Below are 21,985 nucleotides of genomic sequence, written 5' to 3' on the forward strand. Positions count from 1 at the left end.
TCTCACACCAAATCAAAGGCAATCAAGCCTGCAGCACACACCCAACACGTTGCACTACGAAGCAAAGCCCAGATACCACAAACATCACACACAAAGTGTTTCAAAGGATGGTATCTTCGTTAAAGTCTTGTATTTTGTCATTTAGTTATTATTACAATATATTATACAATTAATTAAAACAGAAGAATTTAAAACACCGAAAAAATCTAAACCCTGCTTAGCTTTGTTTGAAGCTGCTGCTCCTGCAGTTCCCCTGGCAGGCAAATTCTTTGAATCAGGCAAACAAGACTGGCTTGTTGCCTGCCAGGGATGTCAAGCCTGTTCTCGAAGGCGTGACCCTTGTGTTGTTATCAGCAGGTGTAAAGGGTGGGGTCCGTTTTCATTCTCTGCACATAAACCAGCTGGAATCTTTACCTGTGGCTTCTTCTAGTTAGTTTAGAGCCTTGCTTTGGGTCAGTGTTTCTGCAAGAGGATGCCAACCATTTACCAGCCCACCATGCAGAATGGAGGCAACCAGGAGCAAGAGGCACAAAGCACGCAGTCAGATGGCAGGACCTACGAACAGCTGAAGAGGGAGTGCCTGCAAAATAAAAAACTCTTCTGTGATCCAGACTTCCCTGCAACTGAGTCGTCTCTTTTTTACAGCCAGAAACCCCCTATTCCTTTTGAATGGAAAAGGCCTGGGGTAAGTGTACTTTTCAATCATCTGTTAATCAGAAATATTAGTTTAGTTTGATTTAAAATTAAAATTAAGAGACTTGTATTGTCAGGGTTGGGATGATGGATGTTATTGGTGGTCGAAAAGAGAAAATTTTTATAAGGGGCTCATGAGCAACATAGGAAAGAGAAAGAGAGGAGGTCAGCCTAGCGACTCTAAGCATAACAAAAGCCTTACCTCTTTAAATGTTTTAAGTTTTTAAGTGTAATATGCAGAATCAGAAGAGAAGGAGGACTTGACCTTCCTGTAATATAAAAAGTGTGTTAGGTTTAGGAAAGTGAAGGTGAGAAATCGGCACTGTGATGCCTTCTTCTTACAGCATGACATAAATTGATGCAACTTAAAGTTAAACCGTCATTCAGACCGACTGATCAATATGGTTGTCTTTCCATACACTACATCCATTACTTTAACGTTTTCAAAATTGGAATGCTGAGAATATTTATAAGGAGGATTTAAGGTGGCACATGTAAAACTAAATGTGCAGAGAATACATAACTACAATGCACACTGTAAGTTCTCTCTCTGATAGTTGCTTACTGTCAGTTTGGGAATTAATGTATCATGTCAGTTTTACAAACATGCCTATTGACGCCTCACAGCTCAAAGAGTTCAACTCCATGCCCTGGCATTCTCTCTGTGAAGTTTACACTTATCCATGCGTGGGCTTTCTAAAAGTAAGCAAGTTACCTCATATATCTTAAAGACATGGTGTCTTTAAACTGGCCCAGGGTGTGTACATGTGTTGTTTGAGATAGACTGGCTGGCCATCACGGGTTGCCTCCTGTTCCCAATGCAGCTAGTATAAACTGTGTCTCCCTGTATATCTGCAATGAGCAAGCATTTTGGAAAATGAAAAAATGATATTGTTTTGAAAAAGAAAAAGTAATTTCATTTTAACGTTAAAGCAGTTTTCAGTATTAGAGAGTTTAATAATATGTAGATAGATAGATAGATAGATAGATAGATAGATAGATAGATAGATAGATAGATAGATAGATAGATACTTTGATGCAATATATTCTCTGAAGAAGGAATCACAGTAGTTGCCATGCACAGATTCTAAGTTTACAAATTCTCACCATGTCTGTTTTCTTCGGGGTGCTCTGATTTTCTCTCCACATATCCAAAGGCATGCAGGTTAGGTGAACCTGTAATTCCAAACTGGACCTAGTGTGTTTGAGTGGGCTCTGTGATGGACCGTTTTCTGTCATGCACCCAGTGCTTCTCAGATAGGTTCACCCCCTGTGCACTCCTAACTTAGATTAAACAGGTTTCAGAATTATGCTGTGATCTTAAGAGGTAAATTATTGATTGATTTTTTTAGACACTATCAGCTAACCTGTCAGAAATGTAATTTCAAAGGTCATCTCATCAGCATTTACTTGTCTTACTTTTTTTTTGTTTGTTTAAATATATGAAATGAGATCTACTAGTCTGATTATTAACAGTAAAAAGGGAGAAGTCAAACAATCAGTATTGTGAAAACCACTCAACTAACATGCTAATATATCTCTGTATTCTGTTCAAGAATATAAAATATTTAGGTTAGTTATGCTAAAATGAATTGCATGTCTCTATGCAAATGCCATTTTCCATGAACCATGGGACACAACAGGGTTACAGGGAAGTGGAGTTCGCGCAACAGCATTGGTAATCAGTCCGGTGTCCCTTCCATCGCAAAGAACTCTCATGCACAAATCGATATTCACTCCTACTAGAATAATTGCAAGAAGCCAATGAACCTGACTTCAAACCTTTAGTCTATGTGGGAAACCAAATTCCTTGTAAGAAGTCCACATGACTTTATTTATTTTTTTTCTTTTCTGAAAAATTATTGATCAAAAAAGCACTATTACAATAAAGGGCTGCCTAAAGCAACAGTCTCAATGGTAAATGGGTAATAGTGCTTTTTTGATTTTAAAAGGCACAGTTTGGTCCTTAGTAGACAGTAGTCACTGCCATGCATGCATTACACCAATGAATGATCCTGTGATGTCATCAGACTCATCTGGTGCCACTGACTGTTCCTATAAGGTTTCTAAGAAACATGATGATTGTACCTTTTTTAAGAGAGGTGTTAGTCCTGAAGGCATCAAAGAGTTAAATTCAAAGAGCTACATTCAGTGGGGAAGTTAAATTGATCATTTTCATCTTCAGAAGTAAAAGTGCATCTTTTCTTGCCTTCCATCAGTTTGCATATGACACACGTGTTTAATGTCAAAGTACTATAGTTCACACTTTTCGGGCAAAGGATGACATTGCCTTTGTTTTCATTTTTTAATTCAGGGTTAACAGATGTCCCAAAAATGGCTTTAATTAAATGTAAAGGATTTTCTTCTTCTTCAACATATTGAAGGATTTAGATGTGTGGAATGAACACAGAGGTATCCCTCCTTTGTAAATTTATGTTACCCATTATCCAATTGAAACAATTCTTTACAGCATTTTCAGGATATTCTCTCATGTTTTTCTGGTCACACCATGACTATTAAAGTTAAATATTTATAGTTCACGTTCATAAACACTTTGCTGTACATGTTTAATAATGTTTGAAGATCAATTAATATAATACATTCCAAGACTGGATGTTGTTTTTCTAAGCACCTTGTTTTGAAGATGGTAAAGCAAGGATCCTTTGATGTCACAGAGCAGGATGTGTGACAAAACAATAGGCTAGATATAAAAAAGTAACTCCCTGCCAGATATTTACACACATAAGAACTCACACTTCACTAATAATTCTGAACATGGATTTAATTATCACTTACATTTCTCTTTCTTTGTCATTCTTGGATTCTGTATCAAGCACTGTTCTTCTTCTTCTTCCTGGCAATCGGAAGGTTGCCGGTTCGAATCCCATAAATACCAAAAGGGACTCTGCTCTGTTGGACCCTTGAGCAAGGCTCCGAACCTGCAATTGCTGAGTGCTTTGAGTAGTGAGAAAAGTGCTATATACAGTAAATGCAAAGAACTATTTTAGTGCTTCTGTGATTTGCTTAATGCACCACAGATGTCACTGTTTTTTCCTTTTAGCCTTTTTACTTTGTTTGTCCTTTAATAAATCCACAAGCATCTTTTGAATTTCCACATTGTATCTGGTCATAAACTTTTGATGAAGACCAAGATCAAGGTTCCAGTCCCAGTAATTTGCGAGTAATTACTTGACAGACTAATAGACCTTATATCTTATATACAGCATATTTGAATCAAATTAGACAATTTTTTTACAAAAGTAGGATATAATAAAAAATATCATAAGTACATACAGTATGTATGGATGAGGAGAAGACATTCAACTCAATATAATTGTACAAAGATGTATAAGTTAGCAATATCAGAAGTATCAATAAGTGGACTTTATAAGATTTGAAAAGTAACATTATTACACACACTAACTGCATGTACCTATGGATCTCTATGTGAAGAAACACCTTCTAATGTTCTTTATCCTAATCCTTTATTTATCTTCACCTAAATGTTGTGGTATCCACTTAGCAATAGCATTTCTCCAAATTCCAGTCAGTCTGATCAAGTTATAAAGAGTGGATTCAGAAAAAAATAATTAATAAATCAATAAATAAATTAAATATTTGTACTTGAGGGGTATTTATTTTCAACTGACATTTTACGACAACAAATTGGCTGTATTAATAAAATGTTAATAAAAACTTACTGCACTACATGCCTAAATGTAGAAGATATATAACATAATTTATAAATACAATGTGGATTGCTTTAAGTACATTTTAAGATGTTTTCACTCCATGTCCTATCAGTAACTATTGTTCAAGTCACTGATTTTAAACAAACCTTCAAGACTGTATGAGGACATGAAACATTAAGAGTGGCTATTACTGTGTCACGTTGCACACCTTGGTTTACCAACATTGTAACATGAAGTGACTGTAACTTGGGCTAACTCTCTTCTATGTGGATAGGTACTTTCAGTCTGAATGGAGTTATAATCTGGTTGAAAAAGATGGCAGCAAATGACATGACTTCTAGTCAGAGGGAATGTCAAATTTATAATCTGAGGTTGCCGATTTCGTATCCTTGAAGACATTAGATTACATGACCAGGAATCAAAGGGGATGACAAATTACACTACTCAGTGAAAATCCTTTTGCATAGTTTCACACTTTTAAAGTATTTTAAGCTTGTTACATTTTGACAGCCAGTAATTAGCTGCTTGACAGAGCCAGTTTCTGCATGAAGACTTATATATATATATATATATATATATATATACTGTATATATATATATATATATATATATATATGTGTGTGTGTGTGTGTGTGTGTATTAAGTTTGGCCACAGTATTGGCCCTTCTAATTTTCTTTTCCAGTTCTGTCTTTTTGGAACAAACATGAGACATCACATGGATGGGTCTTTGCTTTGTTTGTGTGATCCAAAACACCCACGTTCCTGCTTTCTTTTGGACCTTGTTCTGTGAATTGTAGCTCTGGGTGAGCGCTCATTGGTTGTCAGCTCTAGCTAACTGAAACTCGCTCGCACAACTTAAGACAAAATCAAACCTGTTTAAATTTGTCAGGATGAGTTACAGATACAGTACGTCTGACTAAGTAACTGGGGATGTCAAACTACATGAATGTAGGTCACAGGAATGTGCCGTGACTGCTCCTTACTCACAAGGATTATGCCAGTAGAGTTATCAACTGAAGATAAGTTGAAAAAAATCACATAAATGTGATGGAAGTAATTGTATTTTTTTTTTTATTTTAACCTGTTTTTACCAGAACATTAAGTTTATGCGTGTCAGCAGACAAGTTTTTTTTTATTTTGCAGTATATGATGCATGGTGGGTAGCATGATGGCACAGTGATAGTGCTGCTGCCTCACATCAAGAACACTGGGGTATATGTCCCGAGTTCTCCCAGCATCCATGTGGGTTTCCTCTGGGTGCTCTGGTTTCTTCCCACAGTCCAAAGAAATGCAGGTTAGGGGAATTGGCAATACTAAATTGGCCCTAAGGTGTGTGTATGTGTGTGTGTGTGTGTGTTTGCAACAGACCGGTGCCTTGTTATTGGACTGTTCCTGACTTGCATCCAGTCCTTGTTGGGATAGGCTCCAGATTCCCTACATCCCTGTTCAGAATAAGAGGCTTTGAAAAATGGATGGATGATCGGATGATGTATGACTAGCAACAGTATGCAAAACTATAAAGTGAGTGTATTCAGAACAGCGAGCAGAAGAACTTATAACACATACAGTACTTTACAATTTGTGTACTTTCCTTCTGAAAAGAATGTAGTGGCAATGCCTACGGCAGAGGGTGGGATGAAATGCCCTACAGCAAGGACATGGCAACTTAATTTACGAAAGAGTCTTAGCAAATTATTTTTTCTGATACTGTTCTGAAGTAACCCCTGACATTAGGGCCAATCAATTTAATTCTTTCATATTCCAGGCTGGCTAAAGAAAAACCCACATAGCATAGGGTAATTTGTACCAATTTTGCCCTGCTCCATGTTTCCTGATCCTTCTTAAGCCATCAACATTAAAGATGGACTCTTATATTTAAGTTATTTGTACAGCAGAAGATGGTGACATGATCTGCAGCAGGTTTATGACACAGAAGAATTTTCAGAGTATAAAAGACACCTGTCCACAGATTGTACACTGTGTGCACAATTATTAGGCAAGTGAGTATTTTGACCATATCATCATTTTTAATGCGTATATTCCAACTCCAAGCTGTATTAACTTGAATGCTTATTGGATTTAAGCACGTCAGGTGATGTGTATTTGTGTAATGAGGGAGGGTGTGGCCTAAGGAGATCAACACCCTATATCAAGGTGTGCAGAATTATTAGGCAGCTAGTTTTCCTCAGGCAAAACGGGCCAAAAAAGAGATTTAACTGACTCTGAAAAGTCAAAAATTGTAAAAAGTCTTTCAGAGGGATGCAGCACTTTTGGAACTGCTAAGATATTGGTGTGTGATCACAGAACCATCAAACATTTTGTTGCAAATAGTCAACAGGGTCGCAAGAAACATGTTGAGAACAAAAGACGCAAATTAGCTGCCAAAGATTTGAGAAGAATCAAACGTGAAGCTACCAGGAACCCATTATCCTCCAGTACTTTCATATTCCAGAGCTGCAACCTACCTGGAGTGCCCAGAAGTACAAGGTGTTCAGTGCTCAAAGACATGGCCAAGGTAAGGAGGGCTGAAACCCAACCACCACTGAACAAGAAACATAAGTTGAAACGTCAAAACTGGGCCAAGAAATATCTGAAGACAGATTTTTTTCAAAGGTTTTATGAAACGATGAGATGAGAGTGACTCTTGATGGACCAGATGGATGGACCTGTGGATCAGTAATGGGCACAGAGCTCCACACCAACGTGGAGGTGGGGTACTGGTATGAGCTGGTATTTTTAAAGATGAGCTAGTTGGACCTTTTGCATTGAAGATGAACTCAAAATCAACTCCCAAACCTACTGCCAGTTTTTGAAGACACTTTCTTCAAACAGTGATACAGGAAGAAGACCATGATTTTTATGCAGGCCAATGCTCCATCACTTGCATCGAAGTTCTCCACTGCGTGGCCAGCCAGTAAAGGCCTTAAAGATGAAGGAATAATGACATGGCCCCCCTTCCTCATCTGACCTAAACCCTATCGAGAACTTGTGGGCACTTCTTAAACGCTAGATTTACGGGGGAGAAAAACAATACACCTCTCTGAAGAGTGTCTGGGAGGCTGTAGTCACTGCTCCACAAAAGCTGATCGTCAACAGATCAAGAAACTGACAGACTCCATGAATGGAAAGGCTTATGACTGTTATTGGAAAGAAGGGTGGCTATATTGGTCATTGATTGAATGATTTATTTTTTTTGAAATGTCAGAGATGTTTATTTGTAAATTTTGAGGTGTTTGTTTATTATTCTCACTATAACAGATGAAAATAAACAAGTGAGATGGGAAAATTTTCATTTTTCCTTTAGTTGCATAATAAATCTGCACACTAATAGTTGCCTAATAATTGTGCACATATGTATACCCCTGATGATGTTCACACTCACATTTCCGTTGTGAAACATTCAGGTTTCAGGTTTATTAACATTTTGGATTGACTGATAGCACTGTGTTTGTTCCATATTAAAATTAATCCTCGAAAATACAACTTGCCTAATAATTGTGCACACAGTGTATACTACAGTATACTCGCAGCACTACTGTATATACAGCACATTTCAAATTGTTACATGGCTTTAATCTTTAAGCATTCCAGCAAATGAAAAACCATAAAACTGTAGGCAAAGGCTTATTATATAATAGAAAAGAGAAAAGCAACAATTAAAAATAATATGATAAAATACTGCAATATGGACATATGAAGCAGTAGACCATATTCAACCCTTGCTATAAATCTGCAGCAACATGCCTTGGCAATCTCCAGTGAAAGTGTAAGGTGGCAAGAAAATAGGTTTATCATTCTGACATTGGTAAAAAGGGTTCACAAGTAAAACTTTTTTTAAAAACTTGTGTTAATTTAAAGCTACACAACTTAATATCTAATTCAATGTATCTGCTATTCATTGTGTGAAGATATACTTTATAATGATTGTGCGGTATTTACCTGTAGGCAACTTCTGTACCCCCATTTTCTTGTTGAAGAAGTTTAAAATGACAACTGGCATCCATCCTACAAACCTATTTCATTTTTTTTAAACATTAAGAGAACTTTTACTGTTGTACTGTGAAGTGGCTTCCAGGTAATGTGGTATGCAACAAAAACAAGAAGGTGTAATTTACCATTGGCTCAAGCAGAGAAGGATCATCCATAGAGTGCAATAGAGTAAGGATGAATTCCACACAAGTTTGCAGTAATTAATTCATTGTTGCCATCCCTGGAATTAGTTCTTCCTGTATGGCAGATAATGTTTAGTTGACCAATCAGCAAACAATTCCGTATTTAGAAATTAAAGTGGACAACATCAATTGTTTCTAGATTTTTCGCTTACAGATTACAGATAATTTATAGCCATCTCTAACAATGGCATTCTACAGAATTTCAAATATGATTAGAGATGCAGAATAAAATATGCTACTATTATCACTGTTTTTGATCACAGTGCATTCCTTGTTGTCTGGATTTGGGTAAAGCACACATTAGTCAAATTTCTGTAGAAGTTTTAAAATAACCAATAACATATGTGAAACACTTAAACAAAAACATTACTTAATTTTATTTGAGGTGTTCATACAGCCCAAAAGAGATGACACATAAAGAATGAAAGGCATTTCACATTTGTTAAGATATACTATGTAAATGGAAACACTAAGTGGATATCTGTAATCTGAATGTCAATGGGGAAGATGCTTACACCTGAGGCCCGATCAACCACTCAGTAACATTTATAAGTATTTTGTCCAAGTGGCCAAAACTAAGAAAGTCTATTCATCTTGGAAGTCACATGACTTCAGTGCAAGCCAATACCTTACTAGTGCCTTGTAAATTCCACTTCCTGTCCTTTTCTTCTTTTCACTTCTTGCACACAGTTTCCCTACTGGGGACACTGCTACGATACGATTAAGTTAAAGAGGGGCATAATATTTTATAGGTGGTCTGCAGAGAACATGGAGGCAGTGACAGAATCAGGGTTACAGTGTAGGAAAGGAAGAGCCCATTTCCTGTAAATACTGGTGAGCTGTGTGCATAAAAGAGAAGACAGGATTCTTGACCAATGAATTAGAGGGAGTGGTGGACCTCAAAAACAGTGTTACGGAAAAGCACCTTTCCCCTTTATCTTGCGTGCGGAGTTTTCTGGAAGTATATATTAGTAATATTTTGTAAAAAAAAAATATATATATATATATATTGTGCATGTTTTGGTAATATGAATGAATAACAGACATGTGGCTCAATCAGAATCTTTGTCATGTACTTTGATCACTAAAACAAATCTTTAAAAAGATTAAAAATTGTTCTTGCCCACAACTACAAATTTCATGTAAATATATAAAAAAAATATTTTTGGTTGGAGTGATTCCCTTAATTCATTGTATTTAATTTTGGGGATGCTTACTGTTGCAATTTTTATTTGCTATTGACATATCATTAGGGCATAATAAATTGATTAATTAAATTTTTGGAATTATTACTGTTATTAAATATATTTCCTGTTGTTATAAATGAAATCATTATTTGCAATAGGAACTGCCATGTTGTGGATGATGATATAAGTGGTAGCCATTGGTCGCTTCAGTAGTCACTAGTGATGACATCAGTGCACCATCCTGTGTCCTGTGACAGTTTATTATACCTGGCAGCACAGGATGCAGTTTTAGTGTAGTGGAGGTGGACTGTTGTTTCAATAGCATATCTTTTATTTAGTGACCTGATTCTTTCAGAATCAATGTAAGGTGGGGTGGAAATTGGAGTACTGCAGCCGAGTATCTTATGAAAAAAATATAAATACTCAACATGTAATCACATTTTTAATTTTCCATTTCAGTGTTTTATTTAGACCATGCCTTGTATTTTCCTCCCAGTTACCATTGCTTGCACAAACAAAAATTCCACCAAATTCTAAGAAGAGCCTACACAGCCACTCAAATCAAGCAGATTACCTTATCTGTGCACTGTGGACAACTCCTTACGCACTTCCAACTATCAACAAAGCAGCAAAAAGCAATAGGACCACATTATAATATGCAAACATGCACCTACAATTTCTAAAATTGCGCATTAAAACCAGTCAACAATGTTATAGAAAAAAAAGAATAAAAAACAAAAACCATTTTGGGCTGCATTGTTTGTCTTAGTTTTGGTACTTCACACTTGAAACAGTCTTGCTAAAGCAACACAGCACAGACTTTTTGGTAAGGTCTACAACTAATGACAATGTTGATACAACGCTGCACAGTGCAACATATGCATAATTTACTGTACTGAAAAATTAGTCAGGATATAAAACATGGGACAAATAAACATTTACTATGAATGAGTGGGGTCACCGAAACTGAATCAGTGTTCTAAGAAATACAGGATATCTAGTAGTGCTTCTTTTAGTTCATTAGCTTTCCTGTTTTGTGCCTCACATGCTAATTGCACTCTTTGCAGTATCTCACATTTCTATTCACCTCTGTATACAAGTATTTACTCTGCCAATTTTCTTTTTAATACTCATTGGATTCCTTCTATTTTGCCCCACTTTTTGAATCTATGATATGTTTCAAGCAAATCACTTAACAGATACTAGGATAAGAAGGATGTGAATATTGACCCCTAGTGGACTTTCAGAATATTGCAGAGAAATGAAAAAAGATTTCTTGACATGCTACTTTATTAGAAGACTAGCAAAATACCCGCACTACGCAGCAGAGAAGTACTGTGTTAAAGAAGTTATGAAAAAGAAAAGGAAACATTAAAAATAACGTAACATGATTTTCAATGTAATTGTTTTGTGACTGTTATGAGTGTTGCTGTCATATATATATATATATATATACACACACACACACAGACACACACACATATAAACATATCTACATATACACATATCTACACATACACATATCTATATATATATACATATACACATCTACATATATATACATATATATATATACTGCTCAAAATAATTAAAGGAACACTTTTTAATCAGAGTATAGCATAAAGTCAATGAAACTTATGGGATATTAATCTGGTCAGTTAAGTAGCAGAGGGGGTTGTTAATCAGTTTCAGCTGCTGTGGTGTTAAAGAAATTAACAACAGATGCACTAGAGGGGCAACAATGAGATGACCCCCAAAACAGGAATGGTTTAACAAGTGGAGGCCACTGACATTTTTCCCTCCTCATCTTTTCTGACTGTTTCTTCACTAGTTTTGCATTTGGCTACAGTCAGTGTCACTACTGGTAGCATGAGGCGATACCTGGACCCTACCAGGTTGCACAGGTAGTCCAACTTCTCCAGGATGGCACATCAATACGTGTCATTGCCAGAAGGTTTGCTGTGTCTCCCTGCACAGTTTCAAGGGCATGGAGGAGATTCTAGGAGACAAGCAGTTACTCTAGGAGAGCCGGAGAGGGCCATAGAAGGTCCATAACCCATCTGCAGGACCAGTATCTGTTCCTTTGGGCAAGAGGAACAGGATGAGCACTGCCAGAGCCCTACAAAATGACCTCCAGCAGGACACTGGTGTGAATGTCTCTGACCAAACAACCAGAAAGACTTCATGAGGGTGACCCAAGGGCCCCATGTCCTCTAATGGGCCCTGAGCTCACTGCCCAGCAGCATGCAGCTCAATTGGCATTCGCCATAGAATACCAGAATTGGCAGATGCACCACTGGTGCCCTGTGCTTTTTACAGATGAGAGCAGGTTCACCCTGAGCACGTGACAGAAGTGAAAGGGTCTGGAGAAGCCATGGAGAACATTATGCTGCCTGTAACATCATTCAGCATGAGCAGTTTGGTGGTGGGTTAATGATTGTCTGGGGAGGCATATTCATGGAGGGTCACACAGACCACTACAGGCTTGACAAAGGCACCTTGGCTGCCATTAGGTATCAGGATGAAATCCTTGGACCCATTGTCAGACCCTATGCTGGTACAGTGGCTCCTGGTGCACGACAATTCCTGGCCTCATGTGGTGAGAGTATGCAGGCAGTTCCTGGAGGATGAAGGAATTGATACCATTGACTGGCCACCACACTTTCCTGACCTAAATCCAATAGAACACCTCTGGGACATTATGTTTTGGTCCATCCAATGCCACCAGGTTGCACCTCAGACTGTCCAGGAGCTCAGTGATGCCCTGGTCCAGATCTGGGAGGAGATCCCCCACAACACCATCTGTCATCTCATTAGAAGCATGCACCGATGTTGTCAGGCATGTATACAAGAACACAGGGGCCATACAAAGTGCTGCGTACAATTTTGAGTTGCTGCAATTAAATTTTGGCAAAATGGACTAGCCTGCCACATAATTTTTCACTCTGATTTTTGGGGCGTCTTTGAATTCAGTGCTCTGTAGGTTGATCATTTTCATTTCCATCAAACGATGTGGCATCCTTTAGTTCCTAACACATTACCCAGTCTATATCAGTATAGATATCCAGGAGGATTTCTTTTTCCCATTGAGATCTGATGTGTTTTCAAAGTGTTCCTTTAATTTTTTTGAGCAGTTTATATACACAGACACATATATACATATATATACAGATCTACATATATATACATATCTACATATATACACATATATATATATACACATATATATACATATCTACATATATATATATAAACATACATACATACATACATATATATCTACATATATATATATATATACTGTATATAGAAAAATCCCTGCGCTTCGCAGCGACAAAGAACTGCTTTTAAATGAGGAAAAATATACCAATAACTATCTGTTAAGGATCTCTTTGTATACCACGTTGTCAGTTCAGCAGTCCGGTTGTAATATGACCAAGCTGTGCACTGAGATTACTTTTGAGAATGCAACGTATAGTTTTGTCCAGGAGGAATGTTGCCTCAAATCAATGGCAACCTTTTGTAGGGTGTGTCCCTGAGACTTATTAATTGTCATAGCGAAGCAGAGCCTTACTGGAAATTTGAGGCATTTCAATTGAAATGGGAGATCAGGGGGTATAACGGTGATGCCAGGAATACATTCAGAGTGTGGCGCTCTGCTGTTTTTTTGTGTAGCTGCCTTCACACAGCTTCTCCGCTGCTTTATAACCGAACGCCATATAAGGCCATCGTTTTTCCTTGCTTCGCGGTTCTGAACTGTTTTATTGCTCGTTTATTACGATTCTTATAGTTATTGTGTAGCTATTCGAGACTTACTTTACTGTTCAGGTACCCATTTCCTTTATTTAATCCACGGCTTGTACGTTATTTTTTGTTCGTTTATTACGATTATAGATATTTATTGATTCTCTTCTTTAGCTGACTGCCTGCTCATATAAGATGCTCCGCTGGTTTTTTGTGAAACAGCCTTTACACAGCTTCTCTGCTGTTTTATAAACGAACGCCATATAAAGCCATCACCTTGTCAATTGTGTATTGCGTTTTTTAAACAGGTTTGATGCATGGAAGTGATCACTCGTACTGCGTTCAGTCAGATCATGTGAGCTGCTCTCTTGTGTGATGTTGCGATGTCCACGGCTTTATTTAATGTTAGGTAAGACGCGGCACTTAAAAGTTTCTGGCTGCACTCCGGTTGTAATATGATGAAGCTGCGCGAGCTCACTCTTGAGAATGCAACATATAGTTGTCCAGGAGAAAAGCAATCTTGCCTGAAATCAATGGAATCGTTTTGTAGGGTCTGTACCTTAGACTTATTACTTGTCATCGCACAGCAGAGCCTTACTGGAAATTGGAGGCATCTGAATTGAAATGGGAGGTCAGAGGGTATAAAGGGGATGCGAGGAATACATTGAGTGTGGAGAAACTCTAGAGACAGCGTGTGCATTAACTTGTGGATTTTTCTGTGAGTATTTGGTGGCAGCGTGACGAAGTTGCTTCCGCAAGACCGCATTAGCTGTATAGCTCAACTCGGCGCATATTCTTTTCCTACCTTGTCAATTGTGTAATGCGTTTTTTGAACAGGTTTGATGCATGGAAGTGATCACTCGTACTGCGTTCAGTCAGTTCATGTGAGCTGCTCTCTTGTGTGATGTTGCGATGTCCATGGCTTTATTTAATGATAGCTAAGACCCGGTACTTAGAAGTTTCTCGCTACACCAATTTTAACTCCGTTACAAAGTGATCCAAAGTTTTGTTTATACCTTGTGTCTTCTCATTAAAGTTGTATCTCGCGAATAAAGTATTCAGCGTTTTTCTTCAGCACTCTTTGGGAGCTCTTCCTTCTTTTCTACGTACTGCGGTCACAGTCAGTTCACGTAATTACGTGGGAGGCATGATGATGTCACATGCAGCTCCGCCCCCCCACGGCCATCAAGCTAACGTCCATTACAATATATGGAGAAAAATAGGTTCCAGTTATGACCATTACGCATAGAATTTCGAAATGAAACCTGCCCAACTTTTGTAAGTAAGCTGTAAGGAATGAGCCTGCCAAATTTCAGCCTTCTACCTACACGGGAAGTTGGAGAATTAGTGATGAGTGAGTGAGTGAGGGCTTTGCCTTTTATTAGTGTAGATGCATTCATTTTTCTTTGAATGTTCTCTGTCTTAATATTGTTCTTTTATTACCACTGAACGCTGTGTGAGTGATTATGGCTGTATGTATAAGCAAAATAACTTCAGTTAAAAAGCTATCTGTCCTTGGTGGGTTCCTGCCTAGAGTCTGAAGGTAACTGATAGCTCTGAGTTATCTCAAACTTGACTCAGCATCATCACACAATAGATGGGTGGAAATGCTGACAATACCTTAAAGTAAGCAGTTAAAAAGAAATGTAGTAAAGATATAGATGATATAATTTTAGAAAATACGTTTAGTAGTACCATGTTATTTGGGCTTCTAGTTATTTATTAAAAATCGACTCTTTCTGCAGCCAGCGCTTCAGTATGGGGACTAAAGATGTGAATAACTGAAGCGAACTGTGTATAAATAATCCAATCATCCATCTTTGAAACTTTGTGCATTTACTTTGCCATAAATGAATGCTGGATAACACAACAACAAAAAATACTGGAGATGTATTAAGAGCAGTGACTAATATAACTTTGATTTCTAGAACGGAGCAGACTCAAGTGCCATTTAATAAAAGTTTATTAGTGTTAGTGTTCTATTTGTCCTAATGGAGGTCAGAATCAGCAGTGTGATCTAATGTCCAGCAGTTAGTTCTCCACATAAAGTCAGAGCACAGGCCTCAGCTCTCTGACTGGAATACATTGATGCATTGGATGAAAGGGAGTCTTGGCCTTAATTAGGGGGACATTGCAGAGAGAACAAAAGAAGGCAGACAATAATGTTGTCCATTAATAATTCCTTCTCTTGCTCTTCGAACAGAACCCATATTACACTGAATTCCTGGTTGATGTCTCAAATTTTTTTTCTAAAATCCACTTAGCAATTTTTCATCACTTCATAGACTGACTCTAATGGATATTGCATCATGGCTTAAGTAAATTAGTTATTGTGCCATTTCTTTTCTCTCTCATTTAAAAAGGGGTGCAAGTCTGCCACATTTTAGTACACACACCATCCAAGCCATCCTATTTTGTCTTAATGTTTAAAAAATGTGTCAAATATTTTAGCAGGAGCAACAGAGGGATAGGTTTTCAAATATACTGACAATTTCTCTAGTTTACTTGCTCACTAATGAGAAGGTGGCGAGATATTCATTTACTACTTCATTGAAGCAGCCTTACATTTAAACTTCCTGTTTTCATTAAGCTGGACTAAATTTCTTGCAATAAACTCTAGCAGGTCAAGATGGTACTATGGACTAGGAGCAGGAAACTGGTATACAAATCTGAATACTCATAAAGTATTTTAGCATAATGCATTTTTAGGGGAACATGTACCCTCAAAATATACTTCTTTGATCTTGCAGTCATTGTTAATTATCCAAATCATTCCAAGCAACTCAAAATAGACAGTGGAAAGACAAAACAGTGAGACATTAAGAGAAAAACACATTCTGGCATATAAAAGAATCTTATTTCTGACCATTCATGGTGTCTTCTTTTGTGGTTTGTTGCTGGCAATCTACATTTGAAAAGACCTTTATCTTCTTATATAATACGCTACCGTGGCTGTTCGTTTGTCTGTCCAGGATTTTAAATCACCTGTAGCTCGCAAACCGTTTCACCTATTGACTTGAAATTTGGTAGACATATACTACGTGATGTCTACTATCCGCTTTCAGGGTGATGATTTTTATTACTTTTTATTTTATTTTATTGTAGAATCAAATCTCGGCAGAGGGCAGTAGGGCGTCAATGCGGAGCATGTGTTTGGGTGCCGTTCTCATTCCTACCACCTTCGCCATCACTTCCCCAGCTTTTCATATCTTAAATCATTCTTGAGGCAGATTGAAGACTTAACTGTCAGCTTAAGTGGAAAATTAAAGATAACGTACTAAGTAATTGCAACACAAACACTGACTTAATCAATATTAACTTGAAAAGATGCCGATGAAAGAAGAGGAAAAGTGGGCCATTAAGATGGAGAAACAAAGAGCTGCCCAGGAAGCTGCGAGCGCATAAACCTCTGAGCAAAAGAATGCTAAACGTACAGAGAAAGAGGATGAAAACTAGGAATGTTCAAGTCAAGTGTATTCACTGCACGTTATTGTGCAGTGCGTAGCTACTGGTATTTAATATTACTAGTACAGTCTAACTATGAAGAGATCAATACAATTTAAATTGGCAAAAGTCTACATGAAGTAACTTTCATTTCCTCTACATGTGATTTAGACGTGGTGATTGATTATTTTTCAACAACAACCCAAGTAAGCCAAATAATACAATTTATTAACGTGCAGTGAATACACCTGACTTGAGCATTCCTAGTTTTCATCCTCTTTCTCTGTACATTTAGCATTCGTTTGCTCAAAGATTGATGTACTTGCTGCATCCAGAGCAGCTCTTCTTTTCTCCACCCTAGCGTCCTGCTTCTTCACTTCTTTCGTCGGCATCTTTTCACATTAAAACTGATTAAGTGAGTGTTTCTGTTGCAATTGCTTAGTTTGTTTTCTTTAATTTTTCACTTAAGCTGGCACTTAAGTCTTCAGTCTGCCTCAAGAATGATTTAAGATATGAAAAGGTGGGGAGTTATGGATAGGCCATGAGCACTGAGCATATACAGAGCTCAGCTCTTGCAATGGGTTTTCAAGGAATGAAAATGTTGCCATTGGTTTCTAGGGTGCACTTAAGCCCAACCTTTTGGTTTACAACTGGTGCAAAGTTCTGTCCATCAAGGTTGCCAGTTATTGAGTTATGGCTTTTTGTTCACTGACCAAGTGTTTAAATGGTGCATCAAGACATCTCTGGATGTTGTTCATGTGTGATTGACCGATCTTATCAGATGAGATTAAAAAATTGTTTTTCAAAGGGGTTAGGGTTAGGAAAAAATAAAATCTGAGCTGACTTTAAATGTCAATGAAATGAGGGTCTAGTAGACCAATCAAAGCAAATGGACACAGACATCCACTGCCAGGCTGATGTCTACTGTGCTGATAGAAGTCAATTTCAGTAGGAATGTAAAGTGCTGGTTTCTTTCTTTGCATCAAGTAGCAATTGACTACAGGGAATTAATTTGTTTTAGTCTAAAATTAGCAATTTAGGGTTGGGAATCTTAATGAGCAAGACAGCTAAAACGAAGGATAAAAATACTTCTTAATCAATAATTGCTTCAAAAGCAATAATCGATTTCTAATTAAGAGACTGTGATTGAATAAAATGTTTCAGTCTCTGTGCCTTTCCTGTACTAAACATAAAAATGCCTGATTTAAAGCATAAATTGCAGTGACATACATATCATTAGTTGTATTTGCTGTGTACTACACAGATTATACTTCAGCCAATAGAATATTTTAATTCAAAATTCTATGTGAGTGAAGCAACAAAAGTTATCTCTGAATAAGCTGTTTGTAAAGGGATCAGAATTAATGCCAATCACTATCCATCTGAAGTTTGCATGTTTGCCTTACGGAAAGATGAATTTTTCAAGGTTCTTTTTTGCATTTTAGCTCAATTAACAACTCTACTTCAGCCCAATATGACTGATTATGCACGTGTGTGCCCTGCAGTAGATTGTTGTTCTGTCCAATATTTTTTTTCCTTACATGGAAAAAGATCTCAAACCTGGAACCTCATTCAGGAGAACTTCTCAGCATACAAACATTTTGTTTTCAAGTTTCATGTAGTCCTTAATTTTTCATGTAGTGAGGACTGTTGCTAATGTAAATCATTGCATCTGTGTGTAAAGATTTTGACTAGTAAGGGGTGTTGCAGCACCCCTAAACCCCAGGTGCAAATGCAAGGTTTATTAAACAAATACCTTACAAAGGATTCCTTCTAATAGCAGCACAAGCACAATTTCTATTTCTTTCTTTCTTTGTCCATTCTCCACACCCAACTCCAACTCACCTGGATGAAGTCGAGCAGCTTCTTTTATCTTGGATCTGGGGATGCTTGCAGTGCTAGGGCATAGTCCATTGGAAGCACTTCTGGGTCAAACAGAAGCCACACAAAGTAGGGATAACTAATTCAAATAGCTTCCCCCTAGCGGCCCCCAAGGAATTTAACAGGGCGGCCCCAGAGGACTACATGTCCCAGCGTGACCTGTGGGTGTCCATGTGGAATTCCTAGCTCGGGGGGAATCCCAGCATATTTGGGGGTGACATTGGTTCAAATAGATCATCTCCCCCTGTCCTTCCATTACACTGGCCTCCTTACCAGATAAGGAACTTCAGTACATCCCTGCCGGGATGCCAGAATCTTCACTCAGAAGTTTCCACCTCCTGGAAAATGCAAGGAACAACTTGCCTTTCTTCTTGGCCATTCAGTGCAGTGGCCTCCCAGCCAGGTAATGAATCGTGCACCATTCCGGTTGGGATGCCAGCCAGTGTCTGATTAAACCAAATTCAAATCTGATCACATCTTGAGTCTCCAGCAGGTTGACATTGAATTTCTGGCACTGTCATGAATGATTAAAACATCAGTTAAGCAAATAATGTAATCTTTATTTATTCCACATGAACTATAAATTGGGGTGATTTGCAATTGCCTTTGGACTTTTATTGAATCATTTTATAAAAAGTCCTCCATTTTAGGGATTGTATACCCAACAAAATATTATGTGTGAATGTGGCATGGAAACAAATTATTTTAAATGAATCGGTAATTTCTTATAATTTAGCTTTCATTGTAAATAATATTTAAGTCACTAAATATGTAGAACATTAAGAGAACAAGAACGCCTGTTACTATTAATCACAAATGGAGAACAGGTTCATAGGTTTGTGCAATGGCTGATCTAGGTGTACGTTAGGCTAGTTGTTTACTCTTGCCCTTGATGAAACATGAGATGTTGGATAAATAGAGCTAGAAAGACATGGCACATGACTTTGGAAGTCGATCAGGAACACTGTAAGAATGAATATAACTTCAAAAACAACTTAAGAATGGCCGTGGCCAGTTCTAGTAACTGTAATTTTACAAGGTGTTTCCCATGGTCATAACAGTGGGAAGGTAATTTTTCTGGAAGTATGCTGTGAATCATTTAGTGTTAAATAAATATCCCTGTTATCGGGATTAACTCTCATTTAGTGTGTATGTCTTGGTTTTTCCAACTTGGTGCTCATTAAAGTATTATTCTTGATTCTGTTGCAGAGTGATCAGGTTCAATGTATGACTCTAAAGTACCTCATGAGAGTGGCATAAAGCTTTTATTTGAATGCAGTCATGTCTTTATGAATATTATTGTTGTCTTTATAGTGAAGGCTTAGCATTAGTTTCAAAGAACTACAAAACACCATTTTGCAGCTTAGGGTGCCATAAAATTGTGACAACATTCATTCTAAACATGGGAACTCCTATCTACTCCTAGCTGTAGGTGTTGGATGCTTCATAGCCACTTCTCATGTCCTACTCTGGGCTAAGACAAATTCTTATCCTGGTCAGACTTTTAGCGTAATTCTTTGGAGTACAGACACAGATGTCTAGACAGTGTAATAAGTGACGCCTCCTATACCTCCTTCATGAGATACCAAATACAATCAAATTCTTGTATATCTTTTTGCATTTTAACACAGTGGAATAAGGAATGCGTGCCTTTAATGTCAATCCATTTACTAAATCCAGTTGTTCCATTACAGGAATCGCAGCAATTTATACCCATTACAATGCTGATTGGATATTGTTACTGTCAGCATAAAGAAAAAAAAATCAGAAAAGGAGATACTAGTGAAACAGTTTACTATTAGGAAATTAACATTTAATCCTATATTATGTATAACTTTTCAGTTTTACCAGATTAGCCGTCAACTGCTTCAAATGGGTCTGCATCCCTACAGTCAATATGTGTGTCAAAGATCTGTTTTCTCTCCACATCCCAAAGATTATATGTTGACTTAATTGGCACCTCTAAACTTGGCCTGGTATGAGTGTACCCAATCGTGGACTGGCATTTTGTCCAGGGTTGGTTTCTGCCTTCTGCTCAACACCACTTTTATTGACTTTGGGTTACTATGACCCTAAAATATTACAAAGAGGACTTAGTAAATAGATGGATGGGTGGATGAAGGAGAGGTAGACACACCTGCATGCACATTTCTACTACAACTTCCACCACATTACATCTGTCCAGTTTCTTGCTTGTTGTTATCTAACAAGTATAAATATATTCTCCATCTCCATCATTTCTGTATAGAGTTAGCATTATCATTATAGTAAAAGAGGACAATTTTGTTTTTTATTTTAAATTTCCACCAATTCTGTATCGACTAAGCATTTTCTTTAAGGTAAAAAGGGAGTATTTTGTTTATGTTATATTTCTGTTAATTGCAAATGCTCAGCCTTAAACTGAATTACAATTAAAAACCTTTATTTTACTACTATATATAGTATGCTCTTTGCATGTTTTAGACAAATCCAGAGACTGTTGTCACATCAAATATGAAAGGTGCCAAAAACATAAAGAAGAGATTAAGAATAAAAAAAAAATAATAATTATTTGCTTTTGATCTTTAAAATGTATAAAGTCTATCAGTCTCCCAAATCCTCTTTCCATTTGAGGTTAGTAGGAATCTTAGCCTTCTTTGAGAGAATCAGATTTAATGCAGGGACCAACCCTGGACAAGATATCAGTTTTAGTGTAGGGAATTTTCACACATACAGCCACAGTCATTAATACTAAGTTAATAACTCAGATAGTACAGTTTGGGATATGGAAACTAGAATTCTAGCAGAATAAAGTTGTGGATACAGATGGAAAAAGCAAAATATATGAACATGTGAATAACAGGGCTTAAATTGAAGTACACGACTCTGAATCTGGGTCCATCCCGCAAAACCTTTTTTTTTTTTTAATATAACAGCAGGGCAATAAATATAACTTAGCATATCATAACCGACACTAAGTGAACAGTTTTATTTGCAATGTACACATGGACTTTTAGATATACAGTATGTCCTTTGATGTGACTGTATTAAGCATGTAAAAGGCATTCAGTGTAATCAAGGATTGTTTAATCTAAAAATGCCTTTACAAAAAAACAGAAAAAGAATGGTTCAGATTATTATTTGAAATTCAGACAATATTTGGTAGGCACATGGAAATATTACTTGCTCTTC

General features: G+C 37.3%; 1 protein-coding gene across 1 annotated transcript in view; it reads left to right on the forward strand.

The window, feature by feature from the left end:
• The first annotated feature begins 367 nt into the window (after window positions 1-367).
• Window positions 368-21,985, forward strand: part of capn9 (calpain 9) — an 85,512-nt gene continuing 63,894 nt past the window's right edge. Inside the window, exon 1 of the mRNA XM_039748230.1 lies at window positions 368-685. Within this exon, the coding sequence (XP_039604164.1) occupies window positions 473-685 (213 nt within the window). The 5' untranslated portion in view covers window positions 368-472. The remainder of the gene's footprint in view (window positions 686-21,985) is intronic.

This window comes from Polypterus senegalus, chromosome 3, assembly GCF_016835505.1.
Source record: "Polypterus senegalus isolate Bchr_013 chromosome 3, ASM1683550v1, whole genome shotgun sequence".
NCBI lineage: Eukaryota > Metazoa > Chordata > Cladistia > Polypteriformes > Polypteridae > Polypterus > Polypterus senegalus.